The sequence below is a fragment of the Palaemon carinicauda genome, chromosome 5, assembly GCF_036898095.1.
Source record: "Palaemon carinicauda isolate YSFRI2023 chromosome 5, ASM3689809v2, whole genome shotgun sequence".
In the NCBI taxonomy this organism is placed as follows: Eukaryota; Metazoa; Arthropoda; class Malacostraca; order Decapoda; family Palaemonidae; genus Palaemon; species Palaemon carinicauda.
The window spans coordinates 133,884,784-133,906,349 of record NC_090729.1 but is presented as its reverse complement, the minus strand read 5'-3'; the positions used below and the strand labels follow the sequence as shown (position 1 = coordinate 133,906,349).

The following is a 21,566-nucleotide window of genomic DNA, read 5'->3' as shown; positions in this document are numbered from 1 at the left end:
TGTGTGTGTGTGTGTGTGTAGTAAGTTGGCTAGCAACCCGTTGAGTTACTATAGCTAGACAGTTATTGGGTCCTTTGACTGGCCAGGCAATACCACATTAAATCCCTCTCTCTGGTTACACATACACCGAATAAGCTGGCCTATTCTTTCCACATTCTCCTCTGTCGTCATACACCTGATAACACCGAGATTACAAAACAATTCTTATTTGTTCAAGGGGTTAATTGCTGCACTATACTTGTTCATTAAGTACTTTCCTCTTGGTAAGGATAGAAGAGACTCTTTGGCTATGGTAAGCAGCTCTTACAGGAGAGGGGCACTCCAAAATCAAACCATTGTTCTCTAGTCTCGGGTAGTGCCATAGAGTCTGTACCATGGTCTTCCACATCTTGGGATAGAGTTCTCTTGCTTGAGGGACGAGGGCACCCTCAGACATGCTATCCTATCTTATTTCTCTTCCTCTTTTTTTTTTTTGAAGTTTTCTTAGTTTATAAATGAAATATCTATTTTGGTGTTGTTACTGTTCTTGTAATATTTTATCTTAATTGTTAACTAGGCCTACTTCTCTTGTAGTTCTCTTTCCTTATTTCCTTTCCTCACTGGGCTATTTTTCCCTGTTGGAGCCTTTGGGCTTATAGTATGCTGCTTGTAATAATAATGATAATAATAATAATAATAATAATAATAATAATGATAATAATAATAATAATAATAATAATAATAATAATAATAATAATAATATTGATTCAATATTGATAATCTCCATGTCATTTGTTTTAACATCTTGTTATCCCAACTAAAATGAATAAGTAGAGTTCATGGTTAATGTTTAATCAAATAGGCAGAGTTTACAAGAATTGGAAAGCATAGAAAATAAAATTGAATTAAAGGATTTTAAAGTATTTTATTTTATACAAAATCTGAATCTGAAGGTCTCAATTCTTGCCGTCTTTTATCGGAAGATCACATGAGAAATCTCTGATCTGTTGTTGTGACGGCCACAACTCTGAGGTCAGACTCAGCACAGCTAACTCTCATAAGTTACCAATCAGGTCTATGTGGGTAATTTACGATAAATGACCTCGTTTTGAAGACTTTCTCAACGTATTGATTCATGGCAGTCTAAATTCTCATCTTCCCTCGGTTTTATTACGGGACAAGTTGCTTGAGGTCTAGTTTAGCCTAAGCCTGATAAAAGGCTTAATCGCCGAGATGAAGAAAATAAAGCTGGAAGCAGTTGCGTAAGTTTTAATCGTATTTAATTGTTGTTATTCAATGAAATATCCATGGATAAGAAACCACTTTGGGGTATTATGGAATAGGAAGTTTTAGGTCGTATCCCTGGTTACTTCCCGAGTGACATAAAGGTTTTTCAGGTGTAACATCTCATTTTCATTCGTTGGGGCCTTTGTATATCAGCGGCCAGTGGTGGATTAAAAATGGTCATCAACTAACCTCAACATTCCCCACTAACCTGACCTACAAGCCGTGTCCTTACCTAACGGATTGGGGGGGGGATGGGCTAACGCCCCCTGTGATCCCCCTTATACTGCCGTATGCTAAGTTAGCTAGGGTTGTATGTATGATAGCGGCCGACAAAGAATACGGCAGTGTAAGGTGGGTCGCTGGTAGGGACACTGCTTGTAGGATAGATGAGGATGTTTTAGTTCGTATCCTTGTGTAGAGGTTTTGCAGAACAAGACAAAGTTTTTGTAGTATACCGGTCATGTCTTATGAATGGTTAGAATATGGGAAGAAATTCCAATTTTCCATGCTTGCTGGAGCACCTGGCCGCTGATCTACAAAGGCTCCATTAGCTGTAATCATACATGCAGGTGGCCGGTATAATACATACACCCCCATTTGTTCGTATTACTTGGAAAAAAAATCCTGAAAAATGTTAAAATTCATGTGACCCTGAAAACTGTTTTGAATGTCCATTCGGATGGTGATATTTATAATGTAAGGTTAGATGTAAAACTTTCGGTTTCATTATTAGTGTATTACAGGGCAATGTAACCTAGGAAAACAACTACTTTTTCTTATAGAAAAAATTACGCTCTCTTCGAAAATGACACCCGTTCCCGTCGCAAATTAATAGTTTCCGAAATATATATACATCTATATCCTCCAATAATGGGGGACCCCCAGTGGGAACTCGGGGTTTTGGGTGGGGGAAAACATACTGGGGAATCGATATATAAACGTAAAACAAGCCTTTTCTTCTCTATACATTACCTTCTTGAAATTATAATAACCGGAGGAAAATACAAAACAGTATATCTGGATAAACTTTGGAGGTGCCGTTACAAATATTGTGTCATGAAAAAATACAGTAACCAGTGCTGCCAACGTCCGATGTAGATCAAATGTTATTTTGTGACCTGTCATACTACTAGGCTAGGTTAGGTGGGTTTGTTAGGTTCTGTGCCCTTTTTGTACTTTTTATATATTGAGTAAAACTTATATAGAGAAATTATTTAAAATACATATGGAAATATCTATCATTACTATCTTTAGTAATGTCAGCGTGCTGTTGGTAACTCTGTGTACCATACGTCAACGTTGGTAACACTGTGTATTATTGGTAACGTTGATAATGTTATCGTTTGTTCGTTCGTAAGAGAAGTGACACCGTGCAACTCAAAGTTATCCGAATTGGTTGATCTGTTTGTTTCCGATTGAAATGAACATCAAATTCGGTTAATTCACGTTATTTACTATAGGAAAACAATTATATATCGTTTCCCCAGTATGTTTTCCCCTCCCAAAACCCCGAGTTCCCACTGGGGGTCCCCCATTATCATAGGATATAGATGTATATACATTTCTGAAACTATTCATTTGCGACGGAAATGAGTGTCATTTTTGAAGAGAGCGTAATTTTTTCTATAAGAAACAGTAGTTTTTTTCCTAGGTTACATTGCCCTGTAATTCACTACAAAAATACCAAACTTTCTTTGTTATTATTTAGTGTAGGTAAGGAATAGCCCGTTTAGTTTAGGTTAAGTATCGATAGGAGATTTTTACTTAATTTTTTAACTGAACTAACCTGCTATAATGTAGGGACAGATATAAAACGTAGTTTACTTGTTGAGGTAAAGTAGATAAAGGAAGCTAAGCTAGGTTAGATTAAGAAATTTTTACTTTATTTTTGAACTGGTACCCAGCCTTCTACAAATGCTCCATTGATCATAATATCGAGGTTATTACCCGTTTCCTAGTATAGATTGTGGAATTTAAAATAGCGCGATGAAGAAGATCTCTTCGATTTTATTAGTTTTCAATATTTAACTTAGCCGGTGATTATATAAGCTGCAGCTCTGCTGCTCGACAGAAAACTCTACGTTAAAAATCCGCCAGCGATCGCTATGCAGGTAGGGGGTGTACTTCAACAGCGCCATCTGTCGTGCAGGTACTCAGTACTCATTGTAAACAAAGAACTCAATTTTCTCTCTGTCGTGCTACCGGCAAGACCTACTAATTCGCTGTTGCTAACTGGATTTGTTTTCACAACTATTTGGTGAAGTACACGTTTCTAGTTTTGAGCTTTCGCTGTGCAGGCTTTCTCTTCAATAAATCCTTGCTTTCTTTTTTTTTATATCGGATTATTTGTTGATGACTTTGGATAGTTTTTGAATTCCCCTTTGACCAATTCAAAATGGCTGACCTTTCTCAAGTCCCTAAATTCAGGAAGTGTAATGCTAGGGACTGTTCAAGGCGTCTTCCGAAGGCCTCTATCGATCCTCACACCGTTTGTTCCAATTGTCGGGATAAAACCTGTCAATTGGAAGATCGATGTGAGGAATGCGTTGGGCTTTCGGAATTCGATTTTATCGAATTCCAGAAATATACACGTAGGCTAGAGAGAGATAGAGTCAGGAGAAGTTCATCTCGTTCCGTTGATTTTTCCTCTCCTCATGCCCCACAACCTATTCCTTCCCCTGTAGTGGTTGCTCCTAATCCCCCTTCTGGCACTCAGGAACCTTCGATGGCAGATATGATGCGTGCCATCCAAGCTCTGGGTGAGAGAGTTGAGTCCTTGGCTAGTGACCGTAACCAGCTCATGGCGGACGTCAAAGAGCTGAAGTGTAAGAGTGCAGTGGGAAGTGATAAAGTGAGTGATAGTGTTGTGGATAGTGTTGCGCTTGAGGGTTCGTCTGTTCGTGCCTGTCGTCCTCCTAGTCCGGGACCTTTTGCAAGCTCCCAAGTCCAGGGGAAGAGCAATGTCGTACGACCAAAGGGTTCGAGAGGCTTTAATCAGCGAACAGATGTTCCCTCCGTGGTTTCGGGCGTATCTACCCAAGATCGCCCCACCCACACAGAGACGAGAGAGCCCATTTATTCCTCGTCTGCGGAAGAGGTTTCTCGTAAGAAACCATGGACCAAGGTCTCACGACCTCTTAAGCGCAAGTCGATCCCTTCCGCGCAAGTCCAACGGCCCAGTTGTAGCCACTGGGTCAGTTCGGACTCGCTGCAGTCTTCCGATGACTGCTCACCTCCTAAGAGAGGCAAAGCGGTACCGCCTCAGGCAGTCACACCGTCTGTCGCCGCACCTGCTCCTGCAGACCCTAAGTGGTCTTTGCTGCAGACCATGCATTACCAATTAACATCTCTGATGCAGGACTTTCGTGTGGAGAAGGTTGCTGCTGCACCAACCTCTTGCCTATAACCAACCACGGTTGTGCGTCCTGTGGACGCTGAGGCGACCTTCTTGCGCACTCCAGCTGAGAGAGTCCCGCCACCCATGCGTTCCAGTGTACCCTGCCAGCCGCATGTTGACGTTCAGCGACGCACGGAACCTTCCGTTGACGTTCGCGAGGTACAACAACCGTCAAAGTTGTTTTGTTTTGACGCGGTGCGTCAACCTCCGCAACCCAGTGTGGTTGCCTCTGCTCGCCCACATCAGACTAGACAGTCTGGAGTAGACGCTGTGCGTCCCCGCGCTGCTATGGTTGTTGCCAGCTCACAGACTGGGCAACAGTTCCATGACGTTGCGTCCGGTTCAGTCACGCGTGCACCCGTGCGACCGGACTCAGCTGACCAGCCGATACCTACTCCTTTGCCGCTTCCTCCTCAATTCTCGGATGATGGACTCTCTGATGATGACGATGCGGCACACGTTGATGAACCACATTCGGACCTTGACGAGCCCAAGTCCACGCAACCCTCTTTGGACTTTAGAAAAGTTCTTGCTCTGTTCAAAGAGATGTATCCGGACCAGTTTGTGTCTGTGGCTCCACGCTCTCCTCCGTCAGAGTTTGCTTTAGGTACGCAGTCATCCTCGCCTGCCTTTACGAAACTCGTCCTCGCACGCTCGTCCAAGAGAGCTTTACGAGTTTTAGGAGATTGGATGCAGTCCAAAAAGAGTCTAGGGAAGACAGCCTTCACGTTTCCCCCTGCTAAACTCTCTTCCAGATCGAGCGTCTGGTATGCCACGGGAGAAGTTCTCGGCTTGGGAGTTCCTGCCTCTGCCCAGGGCGACTTCTCAAGTCTTGTAGACTCTCCCCGCAGGCTAGCCATGAGACGCTCTAAGATATGCTGGTCACCTTCGGACCTAGACCATCTGTTGAAAGGAGTATTTAGAGCCTTCGAGGTCTTCAACTTTTTGGACTGGTGTCTGGGAGCTTTGAGCAGGAAGATCTCCCCGACTGAGAAGGAATCTTCCTTGCTCATCATGTCCTGCATGGACAAGGCCATACGTGACGGATCTAGTGAGCTTGCTGCATCGTTCGTATCCGGGGTCCTCAAGAAGCGTGAGAACCTTTGCTCTTTCCTGTCAGCTGGAGTGACACCGTGTCAAAGATCAGAACTTCTGTTTGCTCCTCTCTCTAAGTGCCTTTTTCCAGAGGACTTGATTAAGGAGATTGCTGCTTCTTTGATCCAGAAGGACACCCATGACCTGGTTGCGTCCTCTGCCCGCAAAGCCACCCCTTTGCCTACCTTGTCAAGACCAAGGATGGACACTCCAGCGTCCAGATTTATTCCGCCCTTTCGTGGCAGAGCCTCCAGCAGAGGAGGTGCTCGTGCCGAAGGGAGACGTGGGAAGAAGAAAGGAACCAAGTCCTTTAAAGGCAGAGTCTGACTGCCACCTTCTTCAGACAGCAGTGGGAGCCAGACTCAAGAACTTCTGGCAGACCTGGGAGAAGAGAGGCGCAGATGCACAATCTGTGAAGTTGCTCAGAGAGGGGTACAAGATCCCGTTTGTACGCAAACCCCCTCTAGCAACGTCTCCCATCGATCTCTCTCCCAGGTACAGAGAGGAAGACAAGAGACGAGCATTGAAACAGGAGGTGTCTCTCTTGCTAGAAAAGGGAGCGGTAGTCAAAGTCCTGGACCATCAAACCCCGGGGTTCTACAACCGTCTCTTCTTAGTGGTAAAGAAGACAGGAGAGTGGAGGCCGGTGCTAGACGTCAGTGCGCTGAATGTCTTTGTCACAAAGCAGACGTTCGCCATGGAGACCACAAAGTCCGTTCTAGCAGCGGTCAGAAAGGAAGACTGGATGGTCTCTTTAGACCTAAGGGACGCATACTTTCACGTCCCCATCCACCCAGACTCCCAACCTTTTCTGAGATTCGTTTACGAAAAGGTTGTCTACCAGTTTCAAGCCCTGTGCTTTGGCCTAAGCACAGCTCCTCTTGTGTTTACGAGGCTGATGAGGAATATAGCCAAATTCCTTCATTTAGCGGACATCAGAGCCTCCCTCTATTTGGACGACTGGCTACTAAGAGCTTCTTCCAGTCGTCGCTGTCTGAAGGATCTAAAGTGGACTCTAGATCTGACCAAGGAATTGGGTCTCCTGGTCAATATGGAAAAGTCTCAACTGGTCCCATCCCAAACTATTGTGTATTTAGGGATGGAGATTCACAGTCAAGCTTTTCGGGCTTTTCCGTCGGCCCCCAGAACAAGTCAAGCCCAGTTATGCATCCAGAACATGCTGAAGAAGGAACGATGTTCAGTCAGGCAGTGGATGAGTCTGATAGGGACACTATCATCCCTGGAACAGTTCGTATCGTTAGGAAGACTACACCTCCGTCCTCTTCAATATCACCTAGCTGTTTACTGGAAAAAGGACAAGACGCTAGAAGCGGTCTCGATCCCCATTTCCGAGAAGATGAAGTCTTCCCTGACTTGGTGGAAGGACAGTATCAGCCTCAGAGAGGGTCTGCCCCTGGCTGTTCAGACTCCCAACCACGTTCTCTTCTCGGACGCATCGGACACGGGCTGGGGCGCGACATTAGACGGTCGGGAATGCTCGGGAACTTGGAACTCGAGTCGAAGAACAATGCATATCAACTGCAAGGAGCTACTGGCAGTTCATCTGGCCTTGAAAAGCTTCAAGTCTCTCCTTCAAGGCAAAGTGGTGGAGGTGAACTCGGACAACACCACGGCTTTGGCGTACATCTCCAAGCAAGGAGGGACCCACTCTTTGACGTTGTACGAGATCGCAAGGGACCTCCTCACCTGGTCAAAAGATCTAAACATTTCTCTAGTAACGAGGTTCATCCAAGGCAACTTGAATGTCATGGCAGATTGCCTCAGTCGGAATGGACAAATCATTCCAACAGAATGGACCCTACACAAGGATGTGTGCAATAGACTGTGGGCCACATGGGGCCAGCCTACCATAGATCTCTTCGCAACCTCGCTGACCAAGAGGCTCCCAATATATTGCTCACCCATCCCGGACCCAGCAGCAGTTCATATAGATGCTTTTCTACTAGATTGGTCACATCTAGACCTATATGCATTCCCCCCGTTCAAGATTGTCAACAAGGTACTGCAGAAGTTTGCCTCTCACGAAGGGACAAGGTTGACGTTAGTTGCTCCCCTCTGGCCCGCGAGAGAATGGTTCACCGAGGTACTTCGATGGCTAGTGGACGTTCCCAGAACTCTTCCTCTAAGGGTGGACCTTCTACGTCAGCCACACGTAAAGAAGGTACACCAAGGCCTCCACGCTCTTCGTCTGACTGCCTTCAGACTATCGAAAGACTCTCGAGAGCTAGAGGCTTTTCGAAGGAGGCAGCCAGGGCGATTGCTAGAGCAAGGAGGACATCCACTCTTAGAGTCTACCAATCGAAGTGGGAAGTCTTCCGAAACTGGTGCAAGTCATTATCAGTATCCTCGACCAGTACCTCTGTAACTCAGATAGCTGACTTCCTTTTATACCTGAGGAAAGAAAGATCTCTTTCAGCTCCCACTATCAAGGGTTACAGAAGCATGTTGGCATCAGTCTTCCGTCACAGAGGCTTAGATCTTTCCAACAACAAAGATCTACAGGACCTCCTTAAGTCTTTTGAGACCACGAAGGAGCGTCGTTTGGCTACACCTGGTTGGAATTTAGACGTGGTACTAAGATTCCTCATGTCAGAAAGGTTCGAGCCCCTACAATCAGCCTCCTTTAAAGATCTCACTTTAAAGACTCTTTTCCTGGTTTGCTTAGCCACAGCTAAAAGAGTCAGTGAGATTCACGCCTTCAGCAGGAACATCGGATTTTCATCTGAAACGGCTACATGTTCTTTACAACTTGGTTTTCTAGCCAAAAACGAGCTACCTTCTCGTCCTTGGCCGAAATCGTTCGATATTCCAAGCCTATCAAATATGGTTGGAAATGAACTAGAAAGAGTCTTATGCCCTGTTAGAGCTCTTAAGTTCTATTTAAGACGAACTAAACCTTTACGAGGACAGTCAGAAGCTTTATGGTGTTCTGTTAAGAAACCATCTTTGCCTATGTCAAAGAATGCTTTATCCTATTTTATCAGACTGTTAATACGAGAAGCTCATTCCCATCTGAGTGAGGAAGACCAAGCTTTGCTGAAGGTAAGGACACATGAAGTTAGAGCTGTCGCAACTTCAGTGGCCTTTAAACAAAATAGATCTCTGCGAAGTATAATGGACGCAACCTATTGGAGAAGCAAGTCAGTGTACGTGTCTTTTTATCTTAAAGATGTCCAGTCTCTTTACGAGAACTGCTACACCCTGGGACCATTCGTAGCAGCGAGTGCAGTAGTGGGTGAGGGCTCAACCACTACATTCCCCTAATTCCATAACCTTTTTAATCTTTCTCTTGAGATGTTTTTATTGTTGTTTTTTGGGTTGTCCGGAAGGCTAAGAAGCCTTTCGCATCCTGGTTGATTTGGCGGGTGGTCAAATTCTTTTCTTGAGAAGCGCCTAGATTAGAGGTTTTGATGAGGTCCTGTAGTATGGGTTGCAACCCTTGATACTTCAGCTCCTAGGGGTCGCTCAGCATCCTAAGAGGATCGCGAGGCTCCGTAAGGAAGACGTACTTAAAAAGGCAGAGTAATTGTTCAAGTCGACTTCCTTACCAGGTACTTATTTATTTTATGTTTGTTATTTTGATAACTGCTAAAATGAAATAAAAAATCCTTAGCTCATAATAATGTAAACATTTATTGCTGGTCTCTACCCACCTCCCTGGGTGTGAATCAGCTTATATAATCACCGGCTAAGTTAAATATTGAAAAATGTTATTTTGATAATAAAATAAATTTTTGAATATACTTACCCGGTGATTATATATTAAAGGACCCTCCCTTCCTCCCCAATAGAGACGCAGTGGACTGAGGAGAAAATTGAGTTCTTTGTTTACAATGAGTACTGAGTACCTGCACGACAGATGGCGCTGTTGAAGTACACCCCCTACCTGCATAGCGATCGCTGGCGGATTTTTAACGTAGAGTTTTCTGTCGAGCAGCAGAGCTGCAGCTTATATAATCACCGGGTAAGTATATTCAAAAATTTATTTTATTATCAAAATAACATAATTAAGTAATTTAGATAAGAAATTAATTGCTCTATTTGTTACGCTAATCTATTGAAAGGAAAGTTGAGCCTCCCTAAGTACCCTTTACAAGTGTGTTAAATGATCTAAGACTGTAGAAAATTCTGGAAAGGTTCATCATACATGCTCGCATGACATTTGTAAACACATATCATGTTAATTTGTGACTTAATTTTATTAATGGTTGTGTGCACTGCTTTTACAAGGACAGCAGTCAGTTCTTTTTGTTCTTGTGATTTATCTCATTCTAACTTAGTCTTATTGCTTTGCAGGAATCCAAGATTAAAGGAAGACATTGAAGATGTAAATGATGTTGACTTTGGCATGGCTTCAAAAATCATAATTGAAATTGTGGACCCGATGACGAACCCTATTATTCCCATGAACTTGGTGGTTCGTAACGCTGAAATACCAGACCCTCCGTGGGTGAAATTATTCCTCATTAAATTTGATAACTACAATGGAATTGTTGAAAGTTTAAATGATGTTCAAGAAGTGGTGAGTTGCCTTGAAGAGACAACCAGAACTCGTTTTTCTGTCATCAAGACTAGGAGAAAAAGTTTTGGATGTACAGGTATGTCAAAATTGGCTTTCCAACCTTTATTAACTGTATGATAATACAGTACAGTAAAATTCCATAGATATTTATAGGTTTAAAATTAATATATTTTCTTTTGGCTTATGTTAGGCAAGGCGGCCTCTCTCTCTCTCTCTCTCTCTCTCTCTCTCTCTCTCTCTCTCTCTCTCTCTCTCTCTCTCTCTCTCTCTCTCTCTCTCTCTCCACTACCGATATTACCCTCTTCTGAACTCTTGATAGAGAAAATTTTCTTCCTCCTTATGGTAGCAAGATGATGAAATTGTCTTTTCCTCTTTGAAATGATAAAATTCTTGCCAAAATCAAGAAAAACTAATGTAAAGATTAGTGAATGCCAGAGGTCAAACTCAGATATTTACTCTCTCTGAGGTTTGTGGTAGGACTGAAGGGTGAAGGATGTAATTTACCATGTACAGTAATACATCGTCTTGTGACTCATGGAAGCTATACAGATGCCATTGTTCACAATTTCTTTTACATTAAGATGTAATAATTATAAGAATTTACAATAACAGAAGAAATACTGCATTTTCCTGTAGGGGACAATATTTTTCGTTTATTGAATTACTTTTACTAATTACCCTGTAACTATGAGAGTAAGAGGAATTTTGACAAAATATTTTGTGAATGCATTCTCCATTGCCATACAAAGCTCAGTGAATTTTTTCATGATTTTGTGTTTTTCTTCTCGTACCCTCATACATTGGCATTATGGCTGGGCCCCTTAAATGGTCTTTAAAGATTTAACAAGATAGTTGCTACAACTTCCGACAGACAGGTTGCGGGTAAGCCTCTCCCCCCCACCAATCAGCAAGACGCTCACTTTTGACTTCCTCCACAAGCAGAAAAGTACTCTTGCTGCTGCCTCTCAAAATTTGGCTGTTTTAGTATTTTGCTTTCCCCCTCCAGTATAAATGAATAAATGCGCAGATATTTTGATGTGTTCATTTAAACTTGGATAAATTAAATGAATAATACAAAGATATGCAGTTGTTTCTTGTTAAAACTGCAAGAATGTGACAGGTTGATGTACAAACTTTCCATTAATCTAATTATCCTTGTGCCTTTTGTAAAAAAATATGAATCCGAAAGTGAAGTCATCACAAACTAAGCAGTAGAGGACGAGGTCCTTAAGATTTCATTAGATTTTCATGCATCTGGAGGAAATGTGATTGATGATGTATCGTTGAAATAATTCCATTTCCAGCTTTAGGTATAGCTGGTAAATCAATAGTTTTGCACCAAACAACTAAGAATAAAAAAAATGCCTGGTAAATTTTATGCATCTGAAAGAATTGATTGATTTATCAATTTCATAACATTAATAAATATGAATATATACAGTATATATATAAGATTAATAATCTGGTTATAAATTTGTCAAAAACAAAAATAAAAACTAGCATGATAAATTTGAAAGCCACAATCTTGGTTTTCTGTGTTGATTGTCTGATAAAGAAGCATACCACAGAAACTCTTCATCTTGAAAAAATTCTAGAAAATCTTGATCATAACCCAAATACAATTATAATCAAGGTAAACGATATTGTAGCTAAAGAAGCTAAACCTAATAAAGAGGTAATGCTAGCGCAGTTAAACAGAAATCCCTTTCCATTGCTTCATGAGCCATATCCTTCAAAGTGTGGAAGTAAGCAATATGAACATCAGGGGAGGCCCATAAAAATCAATTTAATTTTAATAGTAAAATTTATTACTTCTATACTCACCTGATGTTCATATGCATGCCCACCCTCCTTCCCACTTATTAATGAAGTCAAGAGGATAGATTATTAGTTTCAACTTCAAGACTGAAGCTAAGATGGTGTTGGTTAGCCGTATTGGTTTTTTCCATTTTTAACTAGGTCTCGCATCCTTGGGCAAGAGGCATAAGCATCTAAATTGGAAATTTTTAATTTGGGGTTTGGTAATGTAACGTAGTTTGCTTAGCTTTGAGAACAAAGCAAATATGATCAGTAACTGAGTTTAGAAATATTTTTTTTTTTTATTAAAATTCCATTTTAATTTTTGCTTCCCTGTTATGTGTCTTGAAAATGTCTTCCCAATTTTCACATTTTACAAAAGAGGTGAATGGTTGTTATTTTAAAGGTTTACTTGTTTCCATTCTTGTTCATTTTCATTTTTCCTTTTAGTTTTGGCTAGATAAATGCATTAGGGTGGTTGTTTTAATGAATGTTACAAGCCCCTTATCCTCATACTGCCAATATTGGACCAGTTATTCTTTATTAAGTATGGTTTGTTGAATATTTCAGTGCTTAGTACAGTTTTCTTGGTTGTAAAATCTCATGTGTTTATTTTATTTTTCCTTCAGAGTTCAATCCATATGGGATTAAAGTGTATTGGGGTGAAGATGGCATTCCTTACACTATTCTCAATAAAAAGCTTATGGACTGTCAGCATGGTAAATATCGTCGTCCCCTTCCAAAAGGTGAAAAGAAAGTTGGCAGGCCAACCCTTATGGTAAGAAGCCATTTCCAGGTTTTTTTTTGTATATTTATCTTTAGGGTTTGGTATAATGACTTAAAGAACTATGATTTGCTTAGACAAACATACCAACTGACAAAGAACATTCATCCTTTGGAACTGTCTTTTAAAACAAAAAGTAGAGGTAACTGGTAAAATTCAACTTTAATGATATGAAATTCATGAGAATCATTATTTGTTCCTTCACGTATACAAACCTTCCATCCTTTAAAATAAAGAATGTCTTCTGTTCAAGCTGGAACAATCGTTGAATTTGTTAACAAGGTAGTTAACAGCAGGTGGTAGTCGAGTAGCCCCTCCCACATTCTTTTCAAAGACTTTACATCTCAGCCTCTTAGTAGTCAGCAATGTAGTCTTCTGCCATGGCTTCCCTTCAAGCAGTCTCGTGGCTCCACCAGTGGTCAGGTATGGTGACATACTTTGTGAGGATAATGAGGTCTAAGTCTTAAGGGAAGTACAAGTTCCTTGAGCTGTCTATGTGAGAAGGCACTGACATTGTTGCCACCCCAGCGAGTGAACCAGGGGTCCAATTGAGTTCTGAAGAGCTGATACACTTTGGCTTCCCAATTCTCACAGCAAGTTCGTCCAAAGGTTGCTCTGACTCTCTTAAACACGATGGTGTGGGTGGCCACGTGTGTCCTTCTGAGGAGACACTTGCTGCCAGTGGTGTGGAAAAGTGGGAAACTGTTTTGCATAGTTCCTTTGGGGGTCTTGGGCTCTTCAAGGGTGTCTGCAGCCAAACCTTCAGGTGTGGTATGCCTATGGTATCAGGGGTAAAGGAGGTCACTCCAATCTTCTCTAGACCCTAATCAGGACTGCTTACACCTCTTCCATTCGAAGGGATTCTGTGCATGCACAGCCCTTTTGAGCCCCCAGAACTGGACAGTTTAGGAAGTGAGGTAGAATGGGAACTCAAAATCGGTGTTTTTCTCCTGCTGCCATGAGTAGGGGATGGCGGTCATGCTATAAGTGAGTATCCTTTGGGACAGATACATACTACCTATTTTTGACTGCCAACCCCCCCCCCCCCATCTCACAGACAGGTAATGTTTAGGAACAATTGTCCATCATCACCAAAAGCCCTGCCTTTTCTGGCAGAGATGAAAGAGATGTTGGAGAAGAATGTCTTTGAGGTCTTTCAAGACGTGTCTCTGGTGTCCTACAGTTGACTCTTACTGGTGGTGAAGTCAACTGAAGGCTGGAGAACAGTCACTGACCTCTCTCCTCTGAACCAGTGAAGTTCAGAATGGAAACAGTATAGACTATACTGAGTTTCATTAGAGAACAAGACTTCATTCTTTCAGTGGATATAAGGATGTATACTTGAAGAAAAACCTATTCATCAGTCTACTCAAAAGTGCTTCCGTTTCTCTCTCAATGGTATGGTGTACCAGTTCAAGACCCCATTTTGGAGTGAGTAGTGTTTTTGGTCAAGATTGGCTTCTCTCCTTTTGTCATAAGCTGGGGATTGTAGTAATTTGGTAAAAGTCAAATTTTATACCCAATCAGAGGCTGAAGTGCTCAACTACACACATAGACTCTGCAGTAGCAAGAGTCTTTTCATCAGATGACAGCATCAGCAGTCTCAGAGAGGTAGTACAACTATTTATGTACTGTACTGTTATTCAGTACATTAACACATAAAACACAAATACTTTTGTAAAAAGACTACATGGAATCAAAATATACAGGTTGTGTGCACCAGTACATTACATTTAGTTATACAACTAGAAAAGTTGCAAGACACTATATTAGGGAGGAAGTCCAAGCCCCAAGCATGTGTTATCACAATATGTAAAAAACAATAGCATAAATTTGCACTACATGAGCACAAGGCTGTCTATATCTCTAAGGAATGGAAAAGTATGGTTTAGCTTTGTTTGCTAGTAAGAAATCACAAACTTGCTGACAACTTTTTCACAAGCACATCACATATGATGTACACAAAAAGTCCATCCTGATGCCATGACACAAATCAGGTGGCATTTCAGGCAATTGTATGCATACTCAGATGCATGCCATGGTATACTAATTACTTGATCCATGTCAGTGAGCAGTATTCAGGTTAGTGGCTTTTGCCAACTCTTGTTTAAGCATTTGAACAATTATTGGTGCAAGAGGTTCCGAGTCCATTGTGGATAATCCAGTTTCTAATCTCGATGCCTCAAGATAAGCATATGATGGTCTGTAGTCCCTTATTGTTCTCTCCCATACACATCAACTGTGAGTCCTGGTTCTGGTTCCTAATTAATCATGTTCAAAACACGAGAAATAATTACAGTCCGTCTATCAACTACTGAGTGTCATGTGGTTCTCTACTAGTTGTAAGGCATGGCACAAACCTGAATCAAAACATGAGACAATTTAATGGCTGATGAGTGTAACAATTTACAATAAATGCAGTGATGATATGTACAATGTTTTTCACTAAATAAATAAGCAAAAATTTATTATTTCACTACTAATTCTATGGTCTTTACACTGCCATCAGCTCCCCCTAAAAGTCCCAGATGCAATCAGAGTGACTGCTCAGTGTACTGGCAAGAGGGTGTGACTTCCTTACCACAGGCCGATATTTACCGGCTACTGCAGACACCTTTTTATAAGTTTTAACTGCCATGTTCTAGGAGCACTTGAATCAATCTCCTAATTAAAGGACTCAGGTATGTTTCATTAGGAAAAATACAAATTACTTTTAAAACTTGTGGTAGTAAATGGTGTGTCCGTGAACATTGGTTTTGAATAATTATTAAATTGATCCTGGAAAAAAAGAGCATGGTTATGTGGGAGAAAAGGGCAAAGGATTAGGTGAAAATGTAAAACTAAGTAAAACAAAAGAATTTTAACCCTTTTACCCCAAGGCTATTTGGAAATTTCCAACCCTTAACCCCCAGGGGTTATTTTTTTTCAAGCACATTTTGTAGAATATTTTTTTAAATTGCTCTAACAGCCTTAGTTTTCCACATAGAGAGGTCAGGTTGGCCACATTCTCTTGGAAAATGCCTGAAGCTTCTCAAAAAATTATCAAAAATATGCAAAAAAAAATTTGAATAGCAGATTTTTGCAAGGACGTACCGGTATGTCCATGGGGGTAAAGGGATGAGTTTTGTGAAACGTACCAGGACGTCATTTGGGGGTAAAAGGGTTAAGGGATGCTCTAAAGAACTATTTGGATGACCTGAATTTCCTCATCGAAGACATTTGACTGTATTCCTTATGAATTTATGTTTACAGTAATACCTTGGTATTCGACCATAATTCGTTCCAAAACGATGGTTGAATACTGATTCGTTCAAATACCGAATCATTATGTCCCATTACAAATAATGTAGAAGTAAATAATGCATTCTAAGCCCCAGTTAATTCGCTAGTATTGTAACATACTAGCATAAAAAAGTGACGCAGTTATGTAGTTTTTATACAAAGAGTAATTACAATAATACATATAAAGCTCCCAATAAAAATTAAACCATTAGAAGTCATTTTAACATATAAGAAATTAAATTTTTGATAGCTATATGTCAGCGTAAGTGGATGGCAGCATGGGGAAGAAGGGAGGAGTTATGACGGGAAGGGGGAATCCTCTTCCATAAAAACATCTGGTAATTAAGGTTTTGGGTTTTTTCCATTTTCTGTTGGTTTGGGGTTGGATTTTGTTTAATTGAAATGTGATCCAATGTATGTTGATTTTGCTTTTCTTGCAGAATCTTCTCATTTAAAAGGTTTACAGCGCTATTGGTTATTATATTATCAGGATTTGAGTTTTTTCAACAAAAGCTTGAACTTTTCCCCACTTAGCTGAGATGTTTAGCCCCTTTATACAAATAAATGGCTTGCTAATGCTGTCACCTCATACCTGTTTCTCATTTATGAAAATAAGTAAGAACTTCTCTTCCTCAAGTATCTGAGGCCGTTGCTTCATCAAAGTACAGTAGGCACTCCTTTAGCAACATTAGCTCCCTTTATTATTACTTTACTCTTTAAAATAGTCAACTTAGCCAAAGATATTTGAGAGCAAGATCTGAAACACGTATTCTGTTTTCGTGCTTAGCAATGGTTTCCTTTTTTAGTTCAGTAGTTGCTTGAACTGTTTTCCTTTTACTTGACCACTTTCACTCTTATTCTTCTTTGGACCCCTGTTCAAGTGCTAATAAATCAAAATAAATGAAAAAGAATGCAAATCAAAGATACTATACTGAATAGCATAATGTAACATGAAAAATGAGGCAGAGCGAATGTTTACATTCATCCGCAACAAGGGCAGGCTTTTATTTGCACTGGTTGAGTACTGAATATTTATTCAAGAACAGGCATTTTTCACTCAAACTTTTTGGTCCAAAACCGATTTTTTTGAGCTTTGAAACGTTCTACAGTACAATATATGGAACAAATCATATTTTGAGTTTAACAGCTCTTGCTCAGATGATACATTTATAGATGAGTGGTGAATATGGTGTTGGGGTGAAATTAAAGTAACAGTTACTTGAAAATATAAGGGGGGTTTTTGGAGGTAACTAAGGTTGCACAAGAGGATCACAAAGATATTATAAAGATACAGTATCAGGAATTATACAAAACATAAGATTATGATGTAATATTCAGGTACATAGCCAACACCGTTTAATTAGTTATTGTAGTGCATTCATGATGGTTGCGCAGCGTAAGTGTAGTAGTAGTCATAGTGGTTATTTGAAGAAAAAATATTTTTAAGATGTACAGTACTGTACTCAGTCAAATAGAATGCATTACTGTATTTCCCACACTTATGCATGGTAATAATTACTTAAGTATTCACTCTTGTCCTGTTTCACTTACAAGTGAAATGCTGCTTCAGGCTAGGAAGGAATGTAGCTTTTCAATACTGAATTGGCTGATTAAGAGACTATAGTATCAAGTTGTGAAATCCAATGAAATAAAATCTGCTACTCTTGAAAAATAAGATGGTGGATCGAAAATTAGGATTGGTCTATACGGGTTTGATGTTTTTATTTTAAATATTATTTGTATGTACATTACTTCTTTTGTTTCAGCCTGATGGTGTCTTAAAATATAAAGGTACCAAAAAGTTAAATTGTCCTGCACAGATACGATTACGTGAGATACTTCGATTCCCTGATTTTAAGGTATGTGTGGCTTAGTGTTACATGGTAACATGTCTATATTTTGTTAATAATTTGTGTAATTCATATTTCTTAAATTCTTGCACTTTGAATTTTACTGATTCTCTTCAGGTTTGTGAAAATACCCCTTGGAGACATAAAGTGCAGTCAAAAGCCTTAAAGAAAGCATTCCAGTCAAGAGATGTGATGACTTTTCACCGCTGCTTTGTAGTTAGTCTGCCCAAAATAGAACAACATGAAAATCACCTCATTGAGCCAGCGGACAAGCCGTTTACTCCGGGAATCAAGAGGGTAATATTTTATTTGCTCATACACACATTGAATTTATTTGTCCCTGATGATAGGGAATGCCTTTAGCAGAACTGAAAAAGTGGTTAAATTCATTAATGAGGTAATTAACGACAGGTAGTGAGCATGGCCAACTAGTACTTCTCACTTTCCTGTCAAAGGCTCTACAGGGCTGATGACAAATCTTGTAGAGCATTGGCTAATATCGCGGGGCCCTGGCTGATCATTTAGAACCATAATGGGTTAGTATTTACTGGACTGCTCACAGCATGGGTTAAGTGATCGAGGAGCGTAAGCTCCTTCTTTACCGATTGCCTGGACGATAGAGTATCTCTTTGGGCTCTCTTCTTTTACGAGGTACTTTGGTACTTTAGAAAGAGGAGTTACCGCTGCTTGGTGCTAGTCCTGCACACCAAAGGGCTGGTCAGTGACTAGTCCATACTCTGGGTTTAGAAGAACTAAATAGGACCGACAATACCCGTTTACCAGAGGGAGGGTGCACTGAATTATTATTAGTATTATTGTTATTATTTATTATTATTATTATTATTATTATTATTATTATTATTACTACTAGCAGCTAAGCTGTGTCCCTACTTGGAAAAGCCGTATGCTATAAGCCCAAGGGCTCCAGCAGGGAAAATAGCCTAGTGAGGAAATGAAATAAGAACACAGATAGAATAGTGGGCTTCAGTGTATCCTCAAGCAAGAGAACTCAAACCCAAGACAGTGGAAGGCCGTGGTACAGGGGCTATGGCACTACCCAAGGAGTAGAGAACAATGGTTTGATTTTGGAGTGTCCTTTTCCTAAAAGAGCTGCTTACCATTGCTAAAGAGTCTCTTCTACCCTTACCAAGTAGCAAGTAGCAACTGAACAATTTCAGTTCAGTAATTAACCCCTTGAATGAAGAAGAATTGTTTGGTTATCATAGTGTTGTCAAGATTATAAGGAAAGAGGAAATTTTGCAAAGATTATGGCAGCCCATTCTGTGTACTGTATGTGTAGTATTTGGCCAGTCAGAGGACGCGATAACTCTCTAGCTCTTTGTTACCAGGGGTCTTTCTCTGACCTGGGTCTAGATTGTTCTCTGCCCAATTTTTCTTCTACCTCCTATTATATATTCTTAGACCCATTCGAATTTGAGCATTTGTATTTTAGATGTAGGAAACAAAACCAGAACCAATTGTTAAGCATATGATATCTAGCCTTGAGGTACAATGGTTCATGGTAGCACCTTTTTGTTACATACACAAGTGTTGCTCTAAGGATTAGATAGGTGCAAGACTCCTTGTTTACCTTTCAGAGTGTAAATGCTGAGGTAGCAGTGAAAGGGGATACTGTGTATCACTAATCCTTCATTTACTATGAGGTATCCCCTAAGAACTCTGGTCTTTTGAGTGAGACAATGGCCATGCCATTTTGCTCGATATCGAGGAAGGTTCTGACCTTTCCAAAATCACGGCAATGAGCACCAGCAGCTTCATCCCCCAGAAAGGGTTGGACCCTGCTCCCCCCATTCTTGTCCCTTCTAGGCTCAGTCTACGAGGAAGGAAGGCAAAGAGCAGTTCAAAAATATGTACACTACTGTCAGCAAGGTGATGCTTTGCCTTGCACAGTCCCCCCTCTTCCATCCAAATCCGTTCCATACTTATCTTCTAGGTTCTGTAACTGGATATGTGATAGAGGTTGAACAATTCAGAACAGATACTGCTACATTGAACTCTATATCTGAAATTTATCCTTGGAGAAGGTTTTAAACTCACCTTAATGGCATCTTGTTTCTGTATTTTCCAATCATTGTTTGTGAAAAGTCAAGTTTAATTTTGAATACTGTAATGTTGAGCCCCTGGCTGAGTAGGGTCAGCAGGGGAGTTTCATTGTTGTTAATTTTTTGTTTGAATTAATAATTGTTCCGTAACCGAAATACAAACCACGCTATTTACATTGGGTTTACCTTTCGGCGTAGCTGAAATTGACGAGCCAATAGATTTTAACAAGGGTTAACTACCCCCGCGCTAGTTAGCGGGGGTAGGGGAAGGGGTAGCTTGCTACGCCTCCCCCCCACACACCGGTGATTTGCTTCACTTCACTTTTGGCTCGAACGATGTGCAGACGTGTCTGTCTATCATCCTCGTTTTTGATAGCCTTAATTTTTTCTTTGCTTTTCCTCAGCTTTGTGTGTTTGAAATTGGCCTCGCCCTTTGCTGTTCATCATGCGCAAGTGCCCTGGGATTGCTGGCCGCCCTTGCGGTACCTTCATGTCTGCGGTGGATACCAATCCTCACACCCTTTGCCCGCAGTGTCGAGGCCGACGGTGTGATGGTGAAAATACATGTAGTGAGTGTAGGGAGTGATCTGCCTCCCAGTGGGAGAGGTTTGCTCGCCAGCGTAAGAAGAAGTCCAAGAGAGACCGTTCTCCTTCGAGGGTTGCCTTGAAGGAGGAAGGCTCTCGGGACTCTTCTTACGCTGCCCTACCTCTTCCGAAGCTCTCCCTCGTCCGGCTCCTAGTGAAAGGCCGCCGAGTGGGAGCGCAGGCCCTAGTTCTGTTTCCTGACCTCGGGGTGCGGGAGAGGGCGTCGCCTCCCAAAGCGGGGCTGTTCCCCCTCCTCCTCCGGGGGAGGATTTTGATAATGTTAACTCTATGTATAATGATGATCTTTTTCAGCTTTGGGCTTCCTTGGGGCTTAAGGGCCTGCCCTCCAAGGAAGCCCTATTTGACTTTATTCAGTTGGGGGCCGCTGTCAAGCAGTCGCCGGTGATAGCAGACGTAGATCCTCTGTCTATCGTCGACGTCGTGTTGGCAGAGGCTTCCGACGAGTCTGGTCAAACCTATGCGGCTCTTGATGGTGATGACGTTGCTGAAGGCTCTCCTCCCCCTTCTGTACATACTTCGGAGGGGGAAGGGGGTCCTACGGGCTCTCCTGCGGCCAAGTCTCCCCCTCGGGGGAGCACTCTGACTGAGACTCCTCTTCGGAGGACTGATGATCCTGACGACCTCCTTCGTGGCCGTCTTCGCCGTAAGGCTCATTGTCCGCTTCGCCGCAAGGGCCTCCCGTCTCCCTATAAGGGTGTCAAGAGGCGCCTTTTCGAGTCTTCTCCTCATCCGTCCTCTAATGGGGACTCTCCTCACCAGAAGCAGTCTGTAGCAGCCGTGTCCTTAGACCTCTCCGGGGATCGTTCACGTTCTCCCACGCCTTCCAGACCTTCTACTTCCTGTGCAGACGGCCAGCAGTCTGATCTCGTCAGTCGACGGGCAC

At 41.5% G+C, this 21,566-nt stretch overlaps 1 protein-coding gene across 1 annotated transcript in view; it reads left to right on the top strand.

Annotated features, from left to right (window-relative positions):
- Window positions 1–979: 979 nt before the first annotated feature.
- The window catches only part of LOC137641485 (calcium-responsive transcription factor-like), a 71,087-nt gene continuing 50,500 nt past the window's right edge, over window positions 980–21,566 (top strand). Inside the window, exons 1-5 of the mRNA XM_068374094.1 lie at window positions 980–1,241; window positions 10,076–10,377; window positions 12,728–12,876; window positions 17,931–18,023; window positions 18,132–18,311. Of these exons, the coding sequence (XP_068230195.1) occupies window positions 1,213–1,241; window positions 10,076–10,377; window positions 12,728–12,876; window positions 17,931–18,023; window positions 18,132–18,311 (753 nt within the window). The 5' untranslated portion in view covers window positions 980–1,212. The remainder of the gene's footprint in view (window positions 1,242–10,075; window positions 10,378–12,727; window positions 12,877–17,930; window positions 18,024–18,131; window positions 18,312–21,566) is intronic.